This window comes from Scardinius erythrophthalmus, assembly GCF_964197995.2.
Source record: "Scardinius erythrophthalmus genome assembly, chromosome: 7".
Lineage (NCBI taxonomy): Eukaryota > Metazoa > Chordata > Actinopteri > Cypriniformes > Leuciscidae > Scardinius > Scardinius erythrophthalmus.
Window position 1 is genome coordinate 21,714,922 of NC_138227.1, and position 17,751 is coordinate 21,732,672.

Genomic DNA, 17,751 nt, shown 5'->3' on the forward strand with positions numbered 1-17,751 from the left:
TCGAATGACAATTTATTTTCAAACCATGAATATTCATGTAGCCTACTAATATCTGAATTATAGTTACTTCAGCATGAACTCATGATTAGTGAAGATATAAACTAATCATGAACCAATGAAGAGCTATCCTTAACTACGACTACATGCTAGCCTACTACATATTAGTGGCATGTTTGATAGTTCATGCATTAATTAAAAATTAGGGGTAAACTGAAACAATCTGGCTCCATAAGAAGGAATAATAAATGTGTTGACTTTGAAACGATAATTAGTGACTTGTTAGCCTTCATTTTAAGCATTGACAGCTCCCCAACCGATTTTTTCTCACCGATAGGCCTATAGGTAAGCACGAAAGGTGTGACATGTGCAATAAAGAGGCTATGCTTTGCTTTATGAATTGTGTCTAACAAACAAACCCCTGATACATAAAAGTTGAATTTGTTTTATGTTATTATAGTATAGTTGTAATGTGATCGTGCGTCTGTCGTTCCATCATATTTTGATGAGAAATTTCTCAAAGTAGGGTAGGACTAACAAACAAAATGTTCGAGAACATCAGGACGTCATGTCTGCATGCAGTCTTGTTGCTTACCACAAGATGGCCCTGTTATATAGGTTTTTGCACTGTAGTCCTTCAGTAGGTCCCGTACATTTAGTAGACTGGATATTCACTTTAATCACAAACAAGTTGCTTTCATTTATGAACAGCATATTACATTAAGTCTGCAGGGTTATCCTGACAATGTTTACGCATTGGTTAATTATCTTGACCAAATCTCATCTTTGGATATTTCTTTAACCTTTCCCGATTGGCCATATCACCATGAGAGCCCTTCACTCCAGCCTCTAACCCGTCCTTTGTATACGTCCTCTCATTAACACATTCAGCCTACAGGATGGATATGCTAGTGTGAAAGGAAGTAACTGATTTCCCACATCAAATGTGCTCTTTGTGGTTTATGGTGGTGCCATAAAGACAGCAGGCTGTCTGGAAAACCTACAGGTATATGTTTCCTAACAGGTGAGGAGGTGAGACAACACTTTAAGCCCTCAGTGGAATAAACACACAGATTAAGCTCCACATTCCAGCACACAGAGGAATTTGTCACATCAAACCAGGCGGAATGACTGGGATTAAACTATAAGGCTTGACAGAGCAATGACAATGTGCTGTGCCTTTATCTGTCATTATTGATTTTCAGTCATTCATGACAGTGTGACTTTTATTTTATTATTATATTTTATGTATTTTTTTTTCTTTTCTTTTTTTGAAGCATTACTTAAAACATATAATAAAAAAAAACCAGGACAAAATATATATTTTTCATTTCAGTTTATTGAAAAAACATAAACAGAAGGAAAATTGATTTAAAAAAAATCAGCACACTTTCTCAAAAGATATAGATAAAGACAATGAAACATGACATCTAACAAATTGGAGAATTTAGAAGACAGGCATCAGTGCAGGAGTCAAAAAATCTTGATGGACGTGAAATCAGATTACCTACAATTGTGCTTGAGGAACACTTGCATAAGACTATACCTTTTCCCTTTAAACATTAAAGATAAGGCAAACCCTACACAGATCTCACATGCTCATAAAGAGGGCTTCTACAAGCACAATCATAAATACCACAATACTACAGCTTAACATCAATGACACTACACTTAATGTAAGCCTAGTGTCTGATTGAATAATGCACATTAACTAATTGATGTCAAACCTTTGTATACATTTGTAGGGTTCCAATTCCTCACATATACGACTGCATTGCTCCTGATGTATATCACCAATCTCCTTAAAACAATGTTTTTGTACTGACAGGTTGACTTAGATTGTCTAAACACGGATAATCCATTGGAATGGGCTCATGAGGTAATAGTCACACCTTTAACAACAATAATACTATTTAAAAACCCCGTAAAATAGAATTCAAATAGCATAAAAGTTACAATTCATCTCTCATTTTGTCACCCTTTGGCCGAACAAGCCTGCCAATAAAAAGGATGGAGTTGGTCTTGTTGTCTTTCACGAGGAAAATGAAGGGATGGTCGGCGTAGAAGAGCTTGGGGTTCCTCATCTTCTCACTACCATAAATACTGGTGTCAAATGGGTTTCCCTCTGTGTCCCACTCCAAGGCAGAGGCATGGAAAACATTGGCGAGGTAAAGATCTTTCTTGCCAGAAATGTTGGACAGGTCAGCTTTAGACTTGTCCACAGCCTCAGTGAGACCAAGTTCTCCCAGGTGTTTCTGCAAAGCAAGGAAAAAGAAGTTCATACATCATGCTTAAAATGTTAGTTGTGGTTTGCAACCAGCAATATAGCAAAAATGATTCACCTGAAGGTCGTGGCTGACTTCCATGCTAACTTTCGGCAGTGAGATGGCGACGGCTCTCTCCTCGAGCTTGCTGACCCAGGTGTCCAGCTGCTGGCGAGTGAGCAGTTTCTCCAGTCTCTCCAGAGGCTCCACGTGGTAGGGCATGATGAAAATCATGCTGGACTTCTTATGTGCCAAAGGCATGCTGACCACAAACAGCTTGTTTTGTGTGTCTTCATGGAAGCTGTAGATGCCTGCAAAAGGCCAAGTTAAATACTGTTGAGTTCTTTTGTAGGTAGTAGATTTAGGGTAAGAGACCTTAAGATAAGCTGCTGGTTTTACCTGTGCGATGCATCATTGGAACAGAGATTGTGTGAGAGCGGGAAACCAGGAAACCACGGTTATCAACCATCTTGTGGTGGAACTTCTCATCCCAGTGGGCTGTGGAAACAGAAAAAAAAACATTTTTAGTCAGTAATGTGTTTTCTTGTTATTTTTGCCTTGCTCTCTCTAAATATAATTTATTAAATAATAATAATTCTAATATAATTTTATGGACATTCCTGGAACTATCAGAGTAAATGTCCATTCCAACTTAAAAAAAAGCCAGGACGTTACAATTGGGGGCTAGTTCCAGATCTATAATTAGCAATAATTTAATAATTAATTAAATTTGACGATATATGAAATAGACTATCCTGGAATCCTAAGAAAAGAACAAATGGGGCTTTTCCCAGGTCAATAATAAATATAATTGAATAATTAAATACATTCCTAAAACTATACAAATATCTATCTTAATTTTAAAGAGCCAACATAAATGCTTACGTTTAAAGAACATAGCATTGACGATCATAGCACCGTCTGTGTTTTTCACATCCTTGGTAATTTCTGGCAGCTTTCCGGCTGTGGACGTGGCAGCCCACTCATTGATGGAGTTGATGGCGCTTCTCTTATCACGGAAGTTGATCTTCGAGTGTTCGTAGTTGTAGTGCTTCTTGCTGTTCTTGACGAAGTCCTCTGCGAAGCTGACAGAGCTGGGGCCGTACAGCCTGTTGCTGATCTTCCACGTGACGTTGCGGGCCTGGGGGTCGCTCACCTCACTCAGAAGCTCGGACAGGCCTGTGTGCAGATGTTCGTCCTTCAGGGCGTCAGCCTTCAATAGGCTCTTCACTTGGGACGCAGTGGAGGATTTGCCTCCCATGGCTACCATGCCCAGAGAGGAGGCCACCACCACAGGAGAGATGAGGATGTTGTCAAGTCCCTTTTCTTTGGCGACGTTGTGGTAGAGATTGAAGGCCAGGTTTGCGCTGGTGTCTGCCATGGAGGTTGCATGGGTACTCAGCTTTTTGTCCTCACCGGACACGGCCACAGCCAAAAGGCATAGAGTAATGAGGTTGGACGCCCACATGCTTGCTGTATTTTTGGGTAGTAACGAAAGCCTAGAGGAGAAGAGGGGAGATCAGTGACACTGAGTGCAAATTCACCAATTCTTCACCAATGCTAATTTTAAAATGTCTATGTGTTTGTTTTAGGAACAAAAGGCTGCATAGTAAATAGCTTGTTCATGAGTTTTATATCAGTTTGAAATAAGTTTGTCTTTTAATTGAAGTTTTATATGTAACCTAAATTGGTAAACCTACAGAAATGATGCCTGTAGGCCATGATTTCTAGGTCAAGCGAGTTAAACAAAAGCAACGGCAATGACTAATCAGACAGGAATGCGTGGCTTAACATGAGCCTGCTTATTTGATATTTGACTTTTAATTAAATATCAGAACAGTTTACTGCATATAGAGATTACGTTGCATGTTGAAATTACGATTTAAAACTATGCTTGAGGGTAAAGTTGGTTGTAAGATGTTATGTGTCCTTATTCACTATCAAGCACAAGATGTAAGTCAGCGTGGTTGATTATTCACATATTGTTTTCTTCTTTGTATGTTGCTTTTTATCATCTGTGATACCTTGATACGTTTTCATATTCATAGTTGTCAACGATTGCGATTTTCACTCTGAAAGACAAGAGGTGCATTTGGGTAATCTACACAAAAATATATGTATGTACATTGGTTATAGTGCAAAACAAAGTCACATGCAAAATCAGTGACTTGAACTCCTTGCTTCTCGTCCTAATTAAGGTTCGATTTGAAGCAGAAATTTGAGAAGTCTGCACTGCTGCCACTTCATGCACACAGAGAAAGAAAGAGACTCTTCTTATTGGTTAGAGGATCTTAGGGAGAAACTTTCAACCAATCAGAACTTCCACAGTAGACCCGCATGTGAATTGCACTGATTGAGTGATAGCATAAAACCATTCCCAACGGAAAAATTTGATCACTCTTTACAGTTTAGTAAGAAAAACAACTGCACAAATTTACATCACTAAGAAGAAACTAAACATATATATAAAACAACATACATCCTTTAACTGTGCATGCATATAAACTAGTTTTGACTTGTTTTGCATAAGATGACAAAAGTAAAGAAATTTGTTTCCCCTAAATCATTACCAACCTCAGTTGATTATGGATTCAGTTGCATGTAAATACATTTTAAAAATGTAAAAGAAGTAAAAAAAAACCTATATAAATATATAATAAGAGTAAAAAAAGTATTCTCTGACCCTGTGTGCAGCAGCCTTTTTAGCATACAAAATAAAGCCATTCCAAATAAATATTTGAAATGTATTTGCATTCCCCAATAATTACCTTGGACAGCTGTTTGGATGTGTTTCTCTTCTTTCCTTGGATGTGCTCCTCTTGTTTTCTCAGATGTGCTCCTCTTCTTTTCTCGGATGCTGCTTTGCTGCAGAGTGTTTGAAGCAGAGGCCTTTATAGTCCGGGAAAGAAACTTCTAGAAGCTGGAGCTGGGCTATTCAAATGAGGATGTCTGGCTTTCCTGGAGAAGTTGGGAGAGCCCTCCCTCTGGATCCAATGACCTCAACTCTGACATCCCACCACTGCATGGTCCTAAAGCCTTCTGAAATCGGCAAAACAAAAAAAATTTAGCTAAACTCTGCAACTAAACAAGTGTCTTCTTTATTAAAACCTACGAAAAATCTTATATATTGGCATCAAGTGTGTAATGGAAGATGATAATGTGTTGCATTTTACCACTGAGCCAAGATTTGCTCTGCTGAGTTGGCAGTGTTTTGCAGAACAGAATGTGCATTTTATGCTACGGTATATAAGTTAAATAGACGGTTTGTCGAAAAAACTACACAAATAACTTCAGGATATATAAAATAACTGGTTTAATTACAGAGTTTTCCATCTTTGTCAACATTCCTTCTAGATTCTTCTGTCGGGGGATGCAGAGACATGCTCACATCCCCAGCTCACATCCTCCCCCAACACTGCCACGTCAAACCGTGAATTCTTTTTCAGGCCGTGGGTGCGGTGCAGGAATGGCTACTGTAGGCTATACATTTGAAACTAACTTTTATTTTACTGAGCTTTTTCTGAATGTTGTGGTAATCAGTCTTTTTTTTAAATTTTGCTTTGTTTTGTTGAGCTTATTGGTCTGAGCTCTTTTGCTATCCTAATCACTTTTTTCTTTATGCAACTTTTACATTTTTCGTCAAAAAGAATTTACAACATGCACATTTACCAAATTTACCCACTTTATTACCTTTTTTCTGACCCCTGTTACACACACACCCATGCTGCTGGGTTAAACCATAAATTCCTGAAAAGGAATTTCTTTCTTTCTTTCTTTCTTTCTTTCTTTCTTTCTTTCTTTCTTTCTTTCTTTCTTTCTTTCTTTCTTTCTTTCTTTCTTTCTTTCTTTCTTTCTTTCTTTCTTTCTTTCTTTCTTTCTTTCTTTCTTTCTTTGTGTAAAGCAATCCATGCATTGAATGTGCATCAGAAATACATTAAAGATAAAAAAAGCTCTCAAATTGCTCGAAAATGTAAAATTTAGTAAATTTTCAGTCTTGCATGAATCAGATGTCTTGTTTGCTACAGTAGCACAACACTTGCATGTTAGTTATCTTTTTAAAAGTAATATGCAAATGCTCATAGAACCTCAGAAAATCTGCACAAAGCAGTCATTGAGTTATGGGCTGAACTGGGGGGCTGTGCCAAACATGTATGATGTAAGATGTGAGCTAAGTTACTTCTCAAAAGCTGATGTAACTTATTGCAGCGTTGCACATGTCTTTAATTTCTTATTAAATAAAGAGATTTAAGTAAGAGAAACAGACCCTTCCCCCCACCTTTTTTTTTGGCTATGCAGTATGCACAATTGGTTTATGTGCAAAACAGATTAATTAATTTCCTACCTGAATTCATGCAAATCATACAAAATAGGCTACCACAAATGAAAATGTGTTGTTTTAGCATTGCAGCAATCAAACGTTTCATCATGTAGTTAGACTGATCTGGAACCCCTATTTGTTTTTTTTTTTGTTTTGTGTCTTTTTTAAGAGGCACAATTTTTTTGCAAGTCAAAATTATTTCTTAAAGGCTGTTCACACAAAGCACGTAGCACGATAACTATATAACTATAATAATAAAGATCTAATATAAAAGAATATAAAAAAAATAGCAGAGTCCACACCACAGCTATAATGAAAACTTCACAGATAGTGTAGCGGCTAAGTGGTATAATCGTTCAGTTTATGATACAAGCGTGAAAATTGGCATGAGCAGTCTCCATGGGTCACTTGACAAGAAAATTGTCCGAGCCACTTGAAATTTCAAGATTGTTCATTTTTCAAGATGGCCGACAGCTGAGTGGAGCAGTTAAGTGCTATAGTGGTTTATTTTGTGATACAAGCATGAAAATTGGCATGAGCAGTCTCTGATGGTCACTAGACAATAAGCCACCCACAGCTACTTGAAATTTCAAGATGGCGGCCATTTTTCAAGATGGCCGACACCTTAGTGGAGCAGTTAAGTGATATAGTGGTTTATTTGGTGATACAAGCATGAAAATTGGCATGAGCAGTCTCTGATGGTCACTAGACAATAAGCCACCCACAGCTACTTGAAATTTCAAGATGGCGGCCATTTTTCAAGATGGCCGACACCTTAGTGGAGCAGTTAAGTGATATAGTGGTTTATTTGGTGATACAATCATGAAAATTGGCATGAGCAGTCTTTGATGGTCACTAGAAAATAAGCCACCCACAGCTACTTGAAATTTCAAGATGGCGGCCATTTTTCAAGATGGCCGACACCTTAGTGGAGCAGTTAAGTGATATAGTGGTTTATTTGGTGATACAAGCATGAAAATTGGCATGAGCAGTCTCTGATGGTCACTAGACAATAAGCCACCCACAGCTACTTGAAATTTCAAGATGGCGGCCATTTTTCAAGATGGCCAACACCTTAGTGGAGCAGTTAAGTGATATAGTGGTTTATTTGGTGATACAATCATGAAAATTGGCATGAGCAGTCTCTGATGGTCACTAGACAATAAGCCACCCACAGCTACTTGAAATTTCAAGATGGCGGCCATTTTTCAAGATGGCCACCACCTTAGTGGAGCAATTAGGCTCATGGCAATTTTCATGCTTGTATCACCAACTTAATGATTTCTTAAGCCTAATTGCTCCACTAAGGTGGTGGCCATCTTGAAAAAAATCTTGAAATTTCAAGTAGCTGTAGGTGGCTTATTGTCAAGTGACTCACAGAGACTGCTCATGCCAATTTTCACGCTTGTATCATAAACTGAACGATTCTGCCAAACATAAGCACTTAGCCGCTCCACTAAGAGAAACGATAACGTTGAAATTACTTTCAGAACGATTTTTCCCCCCAGCTGATTAACGGTAAAAACACTGACAGCCAATCAAAAGCCACCCTGCTTTAAAGAGCTGGAGCATTTAAAGTGGCAGATGACAAACGTAGGCAAGCACGCGCTTAGAATAAACAGAACGATATCATCCACTTGTGTGCACGCTAATGTTTATTATCGTTAAAGTTATCTTTATATAGGCTAGTTATCGTTTATTGTATGAACGGGCCTTTATTCATAGATCTTTCATCTTTTTATACCACTGTAACGTAAGATGTATGTCGTTGGAAAATAAAAGCAAAATGTAGGCAAACCTCCTCAGTAAGTAGCCCACACAGTTTGTGCGTTAGGTTAAGTGAGAGTTATTAAGTATGATTTTGGTTCTGTCATGACTAAATGGAACACGATCTTTGCCCAGACTGATGAGGAGTAATTCCCTTCATTGTCTGGGCCTTTAATGAACAAGGCTCTTAGTCATCAAGGATGAGCAGTAATTGGCTGTGACCTTAGTCACTTTTACAAATTGAAGTCACAATGATTAGTTCTTAAGGTGTTAATCCCAAAATGTGGCTTGGTATGTTTTAGGTTTTGAGGTAATTATTCAGATAACCTTGCCTTTGAAATAGGAACAAAAAGTCGCATAACTCAAAACTTATTTTTTCACCCTACACCATGTTGATCACTAGATGGCGATAAAAGAAAGCGGTTGAATAATACAATGCTGGCTTTCTCAAATTCATGGGTAGTCTGTTCCTTTCCTTTTCCCTCGTTAAATAAAATGAAATTGGTATTTGGGGTTTGGTATTTTAAAACTTTTGTTTAGCTACTGTCTTTTTATCAGACCTTTTTGACTCCAGATTCATAGAAAATAAAGATGCCTGCATGGTTATCCACAACAGACAAATAGAGGAGTTTGGAGATGAATGAGTTGATTAGAGGATAGGTGTCCAGTTTATTTGAACAGGTCCTAAAATGACAGGGTAAGCAATTACCCTGCTGCAACCTAAACAACAGACTAGTTTTTAGTCATGGTTCTTCACTTCCACTATTTGATGCATTATGTACTAGTACTAACTTAGCTATTCATTTGAAAGCACAACTTAATTTAACAGTTTTTACATTCTTCAACAGTTAGAAGAATTGTTGAACAAATTTTTTTTTTTTAGGTTTTTTAGGTTTTGGCACTTGCTATGTGAACACACACACACACAGACATATTGTGTGCGTACACAATCATGGACATGATTCAAACAGGATAAATGACCCTGAAAAAAAGTCGTCACACTTGTGCTCCTCGCGGTCAAAAAAGACTGCATTGGAAATTAATGGGAGACGAATTTCATCTAATGAAAACTTTTGGTACTGCGGCCAAACATACTCTTACTGAAAGCAATTTTTTTTTGAGATATCAAGCTCAAATTTGGAACACAAATTGTTTAGATTCATGGTTTGGATTTTCTTGCAGTTTTAAAGTAAATCGTTTTTTTTGAAAATATATATTTCATATAAAAATTTAAAATAGTATTTTTGTGCATTTTCCATGACAATTAACATACAATTCTGTAACTTTTTTTTTAAGTTCACTTTTTCAAACTTTTTTTCACTTCAGCAATAATCTGCCAAGTGTCATCTTTGAAAAGAGATCAAGATTTATGACATTTCATTTTCAGGTCAATGCTCAAAAAGTGAATAAATGGATTATAAATACAGTGTAAATATAATTTAGTACCATAAAAATCCCCTAAAATAACAAAATATTAAATAAAAAACATTATAAAACTAAAATATAGTACATTAATTTCATTTAAATACTTTTTTTGACCGACATACAAAGAGCAGAGGGTTAAATGCCTTTTAAATAAAAATGAAGAATATAAAAAAGATAATGAAATAAGTGTACACATTTTAAGGTGTCATTGTTACAGTGTAATTATATATTTAAGTACTGAGTAATATTTATTAACTACATGTACTTAAAGGGTTAAGGTAGGATTAGGGTTTGGTTGAGGGTTAGTTGCATGTAATTATGCATAATTTACTGTTATCACTATAGTAACTACATGTAACATATGTAACAAGGACACTGTAAAATAAAATGTTACCGGTATTACATTAAAAGCCTTTGTTTGAATAAAACAGAATAAGGACTTTTTGTAATAATTCACTCCTGCACTTGAGTTCCTTCCTCTATATTGGTCAAACTCTTTTTTAAACTATGCAAATTATGTTTTTTTCTTTGACAGTAACTACGATTAAGAAAGTAATTTACAAATGAATGATAAATACACTAAATAGAACATAACAAATGTTGTATTTTTAGCTCACGGCATTGACGACTCCAACTGGACAGTAGGGAGCACAATAAGACAGAGCTGCATTTGGCCCCGCCCTCAGCGCATAGGCCCCGCCCATAAGCTAGCGGCAGGACTGCTCTGTGCTGTCTTCACTGTCTCCCAGAAGCAGGAGTGCAGGTACACTACACAAAGACCGCCCGGAGCCCAGAAAACAAACAGCATGCCCTCTGGACCCTTTTAGTTCAGACACTTTTTAGTGTTTTTCAAAGTGCTTCTCGTGTCTGCCGTTGCACTTGCACTTTTAATTTACGTTAGTCTCATATTCTTTTAATATCCTTCGATTGAGTTGCTGTGTCAGTTGTTGGCTACCTGTCCCGTTAGGTGTTGAAGGAAAGACGGAAGGAAGGAACGCACACAGGAAACGTTCCTCCAGAGTTCACCAGCTAAAAAACTACAGGCAAACGCGTCGAGATAAGGTAAGAAACTCGCTTTTTTCTTATTTTCATTTTATCATCCGCACTTTAAATGATTTGTTTAATCGTTGACCACCATTAAATGGTGAAAAAAAACTGTTTAGCCCTACATGTATTGTGTTAAATTAATGCAAGGCTATTCATTTAATGTAATATTTAATGTAATTAAAATTAAAAGGCAATCAGGTGTTAGGACGCAGATGGTAGGCTAACAATGTTGACAGGGTGCGGTGGGGGAGTCTTAAAAATCCCCACCAATGGAAGTCAAAACAAAAAGTTGAGTGGATTGATCTTGAAAGTATGTATTCATTTTAAACATATATATATATATGTTGGACTTTCAAATATTTCAGTAACCACAAAAGTTAGATTACAAGCTCTTTAACTGAAATCGCGTTGTAGCCATAGCAACAGTATGGCGTTCTCGCACTTATCCAAGTGGTGCTCACTGCAGAGCCAGATGACGTCCAGCTTTCCCTCTCTGAACGTCATTGGTTAAGCTTGACCTAGGCTGCATCCGAAATGCCATACTTTCCTTCTATATAGTAGGTGAAAAACAGTATGTGACAAAATAAGTTTGCCTGAATTCACAGAACTCATTACAGAGTTGACAAATGTACCCGGATGACCTACTACTTCTGATGAGATTCTGAAGTGTGCATACGATGGACACTTTGTGAACGGCAGAGGATTTGTAAACAGCAGTGAAGCGAGGCCACTGACACTGTTAGGTCACATGATAATGACAACATGACACATCCAGATTACATTCATACTACAGACTCATACGATATATAACATTCTTTTTTTAGTGGTCGTGAAGTAATTTTTCAAAATAAGTAACTATTCGAGAGTATGCGATTCACATACTTCCATACTAGTAGGCCAAAAACAGTATGTGAAAAAATAAGTTTGTCTGAAATCACAGTATTCATAAAGGAGTAGGCAAAAAAATACACCGGCTGACCTACTACTTTGGCGAGGTTCTGAAGTGCGCACACTTTACTATCAGGTCACATGATAATGACAGCATGGCGAATGTAGCATGCCCGGATTACATCCATATTACACATTCATACTATAGAACATTTTGGTTGTGAAGTAATTGCTTGTTCAAAATAAGTATCCTCTCAAGAGACTATGTGATTTCGGACGCAGCCTTAGCCCAGTTTCACCTATCTATTGGATCTAATGGGTGGAGGGAAACAGTTATGGGTAGGGTTATGGTGTGGTTGGACCTTCTAGCTCCACCCATTACACCCAAATTACTTTGTTAGGAACATCATCAGATAAAACATGAGGTGCGTTCCAATTTGCATACTTACACACTATTCTATGACTTTTTTAGTATAAATAGTGCGAGTTCACACCACTGATCTATATAGAGAATCAGTACATAGGATATACATGGTACATCACACATAGTACAATGGATATACATAGTGCATAAGTGCTGTGTATAGTGTGTCATTTGGGATGCAACTATAAACCTTGTCCTGTTCATTTAGATTTACATATTGCAAATATGTTAACACAACTTGAGTGTTTTGAATGCTATTAAGATCGATCTTTACATTTAAGTTTAGCACAAGGAACACCAAAAGACATTTTATGTCGCAAAAAACATCAACAGATTGTTCTGTAATACAAACTGTATTGTTTGGAATTCCCCTTGCTTGGCATGCAGATACGTCGTTTCTGTTGACGCCAGGTGACACGATCAACATTCATTTGTTATTCCTGGAGCAAAATTCATGTTTACTTGTAATTTTAAGCTCTTGAATCTCCTCAAATTTGAGCTTGTTTTGACTATCCAAAAGACTGGTGACAGCTTAACTCTGTTTTGGCCATTCACTTTCATTATTTTACACTATGGATTGTCAGAAAATATGACAAAATTCTGATAAACATTGAAATATTCTTACGCATATAAAGTCAACACACTCAGTCATTAATAGGAATGTTGCCACGAACATGTTTTAATCAGGTGAATCACTTTAGATGATCTAATCTGAACAATCATAACCTATATCTCTATGTCACTGGTTGTTAATCTTGCTCCGTGCAATCTTGTAATCTGTATCTTAATTGACCGATATAAATGCAGCTTTAAAAGTTAATTCTGACTGAGTCACATTTGTACGTTTTAAAGAAAGTTATGTATTTTGCAATACTAGTAACATGAAGACTTTTAGATTTTAGATTCCATTTGATTGACACATCTAAAATGCCATTAGAAACAAAACCAGACCAAAAGCTGAAATTAAACCCATTAATGTTGTATCTTGCGACATACACTTAGTTTGCGAAGAATAAAGATCTCTTCAGACATCATTTAGCCGAGTAAAAACACCACTGCCGCCCATCTCTAAGGAAACTGTCTTCATTTATCTAGCATGTCAGGTTTAACATTGAATTATCCCTCCTTATCGTAAGTGAGCCGGGTGATGCTGTGAGATGACCTATTATTATTGTCAGTCCTGTGGGAGCTGAGCCATGTGCTGTCTTTGATTAGTTCACACCCCCCCTCCCACATGTCAAGGAATAATGGACGAGACACTCAAAGCACAGCGTTGCATCATTAGTGGACCAAAGGACATCTACCCTCTTAAGAAACTGCATCTGATGAGGAGTCTTTAAAGGTGCAATAGGATATTCTCCACAGACAATTTTTTGTTATGATGGTTGAAAATCTCCTCATATTCTGATAGCAAACACTATGTTAAGCGTTCTAAATGTATTTTTGTAAATGTATATCATCTGTGGAAGGCGTAGGACCATAAAATGTTCGGTCCGAATGAAATGAAGGGCTGTGTTCCCTGTAAGTCAACGTGTGTTTGCATTCACTGCACACAGCCTGTTCACGCAGACATCATACATAATCACCGTGTTCACGTACGCTGTGTAGACAGAGCGAGAATGGCAGGCACACAGTTGTTTACGTTCGTTATTGTAGTACTGTTACTCACTGTACTGTAAAGTTTTCTCACCGGTGAATGACACATGATATAATCCAATAACGCTGTCCCTGTTCGTCTCGCTTCTGGTCTGTGCGTGTTCTAGTGATGGGTCGGTCATTTTGAACGAATTTTTAATATGACTCGGGACTACCGAGTTGTCTCAGAGATTGATTCGTTCAGTTTGTGTTGTGTGGCTGTCATGTGATGAACGAATGACTCGACCCCGAAGTCGAAAGACTCGAAACGTGAACTATAATAAATTCTGTATCCGGTAGTACAGACTGCATAGCTCAGTTTATGAGGACGTAGCGGGATGAATGAACGACTCAGATCGGGAGATGAGGTAAACTAACAGCCTAAAGACCAAGATAAATTAATTAATCGTTTCTGTTTCTCATAATTAGGCCTTTTCCTTGCATTGCATATTTTTTCTTATTCTAAATGCGATCAACATTTGATGTGTTTGGGGAATTTGGCTAACATGTAACATTTGAAATACATTCTGCTGAAATGAACAAAATGACTCGAAAAAAAGATTCGTTCATTTTGATGAACGAGATTCAAAGATCCGAGTCAGTAAAATGATCCGAACTTCCCACTTCTTTCGTGTGTTTTGGAAGAGGCGTGGCTTTGGACGGCGATTTGCAGGGAGGGCGGGATCATATGCTTTCAATGCTAGCAGGCTAAAGTTAGCATTTCCCAGATCACCTATTGCACCTTTAATATTCATTGTGCTTGATGGTGGAGGATTTTTAACTTGGTACTCACAGCAGAAATCTGTGGTTAGTTTAAATCGATTGTGAGCCCTCACTTACGTTTTGTCTTTGGTGCGCAAAAAAGTTGCATTGGGATAAGATGGAGTCAGGTAGAGGATCAGCTCTTGCCCCCCTCACACTAACTTTTTTTTTTATTGAAGTGATATGTTGTGATGACCTTAGCTTGCCAAATTTAGTTAATTTTGGAGCACAGGTTAAGGCAAAGCAGAGGTGTAGTGTTTGATGATTAAGTATAGCCTGTATCATATCATCAGCGAACAAATTGAAGCTTACTGCTGCACATAGTTTTCACGTGATGTCAAACCTGAAGGGCAAAACAAGGCTCCTTTCCTCCGCTGCCCTATTAGTTATTTTTACCAGCTAATGTACTAAGCTTTTACCAACTAATGTACTAAGATGGTGCTATTAAAGGGCAAATTCAGTATACACCTTATTAATGATGTATACTACTGTGTAGTGCGGCAAGCAGCAATGCCCAGAAAATGAATGCAACACATTAAATTTCATGTAAGCATTTTCCCTTTGAAAACCAGAAAATGCTTAATATGGCTTATTTCATTTAGACACTGATATTGGGGGAGCAAATTCAATATACACACTGAAAAAAATTATTGTTGAATTTAATAATTTTTTTTATGGTAAGTGGTTGCACACAATTGATTTTTAGCTACATTTAAACAAATGTATTAAGTTGAACTTATTAAATTTTAGTTCAACTTAATGCATTTGTTTAAATGTAGCTTAAATCAATTGTGTGCAACCACTTACCATAACATTTTTTATTAAATTCAACTAATCATTTTTTTCAGTGCACCTTATAAATATAACATACTATGTACCGGCAAGTAGATGACTCCAGAATCTAAACGCAGTGTGCAACGTTTCACATTAAGCATTTTCCTATAGAAAAACATTAAAGAAACCACTTAACATCTCAACATCCAACAACAAACTATGCTTAAAATTAAGAATCCTCTCTTTTTATTTTATTTTTTTCAGTAATACACTTGGATTTGCTTCTCAATTTGTTTCATCGTTACTTAAATTGTTTTATAAAGTGCAGCAGAATACTGCTGCTGTATATTGATTGCAACACAGGTGCCCAAAACTTGTAGTTTGTTCACATATCTTTATTATTCTACTTTTGAGTGGTGATCTAAAAATTTGCTGCTTGAAACAAATGGAAAAATAAACTGGCTTGTGCTGTAATTCAAGGGATGTTTTGCCCTCCAGTTCTCCGCGGCAGTCACATGACTGATACTATGAATTAGCCGCGTATCCCATGTTGCCATTTCAGACAGATGGCACCTGTGTTTGCTGCCTCTGAGATTTCATATGGCACCGGAAGGGTTAAGGATTTGATGGCCTTCGTTTCTGCCAGAACAATGTTCCTACTGTTTCCGCATGCCTGAAATGCCTTTGTCAGGTGCTGGTTTTCCAGGGAAACGTTTCAGCACCTACTGTATGATTAAGGTCTGATCCAGAATTACCTTTTTTCTCACACTGGACTTAATCTCCAGGGGTTGTTGCAAACTGCTCCATTAGGCCATTCTTGTGCTTTCTGCATTAGCATTTTGGAGGGCAGCGGGTTCAGCTGAATGGAGAACGTGCCAAGCTCAGCATCCCTCTGTTTGGAGTGAGTGGAGCCATCTGAACACTGTATGTTTATGCTGGTTTGTTGTTCGTTTTGATCTGTCCTTCGTGTGTAGGAAGTGTGAAGTCCTTCATTTTGTTTCGCTCTTTTAAGATATTTTATTCGAAAACATTTTTATGGCAAAGACTGCTTTTTATAGAAGGTTGGGCCACTGTTTTTGTATTTGATTTAATTTGCATTGAGAATTGCTTTAGGGATAAAACGATAAATATCCTGTTTGAATTCCATGTTTTGATATCCCACACTAATATACCCTGTTTAGAGTTAGAGTTTGCCAATATGCCAAAAAAACATGCCAGATTTTTGCTGGCAGCCTGAACAAATCCTTAAAAGGCTCTCAAAACGCAACTGGAGAAAGCTTGACACAAGAGTAAAATCTACCCAAATATGGTTGATTGCAGGCAGTCAATTAGTTGGCTAAGGAGGAATGATTACTTAAAGAGCACCACTAAGCGGTGTTATGTCTTTAGCTCCATTACCACTCTCCTGAATAAATGATGGGGCATTAAATTAACCACATTTGATCTTTCAAAAATGGCGCTGTTCCACATTAGCACAATGATGTATGGGTTAGAATTGATGCCCTGTCATCTTTAAGCTTTCTGCACGTAATTAAAACTATATTGTCTCTGATGTGCATAGACAAGCTTGGGTTAAAGATGTCAGAGAAAGAGAGAGAGAGAGATTTATTTTGTCAACTGTTGTATGCAGTTCCAAAGTTCCAAAACATGAGGCGAAAAATTATAATTATAAATTAATCCTGTTTATATTTCATTAAGTATTGAAAAATCTATAAAATAGTTTTTAAAGTGCTATTTATTCCTGTGATAGTAAAGTTGAATTTTCAGCAGCCATTTCTCTAGTCCTCAGTCACATGATCCTTCAGAAATTATTCTGTTTAGCTGCTTAAGAAACATTTCTTATCATCGATGTTAAGAACAGCATTTCATTTATATTGAAATCTTCTGTAACATTATGAATATCTTTAATGTCACTTTTGAGCAATTTAAAGGTATAGCGGAGGATCTTTCTGAATTTTAGATAAGAACCGCCCTCTCCACTTTTTGAAAAAATGCACATGCGCAACACACTACATGCTCCCGAGAGGGAACGCCTATTAAACGTGTGCGAGGTTCTCCTCGTGCACGCTCTGTTTACAAGTTGCTGTCGGCATCACTCATACAAGATTACTTTCCAAAAGAAGATTTGCACTTTTTCACCAAATAGCATGCCAAACTTTACCTGTCGAGTAGAAACTTCGCGACTGAGGCATCAGTGGGAAGCCCAACCTGTGTTTTCAGCGCACGCCATCGTGTGAAACAATCTCCCAAAAACACTCTGATCTTGTTTCTCTCTTCTGAGGCCTTTCTCTTCTTCTCATACGGTTCGTACAAACTTTTTCTCTTGCGACCCTCAGACATTTTCAAAGGACCCGGTGAAACGGCGAGCTTCAATGAATGGCTTAAACCGTAACTCTAGCTCACCACCACACATAAACACCTGAAAGTGCGCATGCGCAGAAAGCGAAAAC

At 37.4% G+C, this 17,751-nt stretch overlaps 2 protein-coding genes across 4 annotated transcripts in view; one reads left to right on the forward strand and one right to left on the reverse strand.

Moving 5' to 3' along the window:
• Positions 1-1,325: 1,325 nt before the first annotated feature.
• Positions 1,326-5,300, reverse strand: serpinh1b (serpin peptidase inhibitor, clade H (heat shock protein 47), member 1b). Of its 2 annotated transcripts, XM_081369680.1 has the most exons (6): positions 5,030-5,300; positions 4,286-4,333; positions 3,147-3,760; positions 2,661-2,759; positions 2,340-2,572; positions 1,326-2,252 (listed from the first exon to the last, which is right to left on the reverse strand). In XM_081369680.1, exons 3-6 carry the CDS (start codon positions 3,727-3,729, stop codon positions 1,950-1,952), a joined length of 1,218 nt encoding a protein of 405 aa, XP_081225806.1. In that variant the 5' UTR covers positions 3,730-3,760; positions 4,286-4,333; positions 5,030-5,300; the 3' UTR covers positions 1,326-1,949. The 2 variants fall into 2 exon arrangements, with proteins under 2 accessions (XP_081225806.1, XP_081225805.1); XM_081369679.1 differs by lacking the exon at positions 5,030-5,300 and having other exon boundaries at positions 4,286-4,478.
• A 5,211-nt stretch (positions 5,301-10,511) lies between these two features.
• gdpd5b (glycerophosphodiester phosphodiesterase domain containing 5b) overlaps positions 10,512-17,751 on the forward strand; it is a 46,946-nt gene continuing 39,706 nt past the window's right edge. For both annotated transcript variants that reach the window (XR_014030475.1, XM_081370540.1), the window contains exon 1: positions 10,512-10,833. The gene's annotated coding sequence lies outside the window, so the exon portion shown is untranslated. The remainder of the gene's footprint in view (positions 10,834-17,751) is intronic.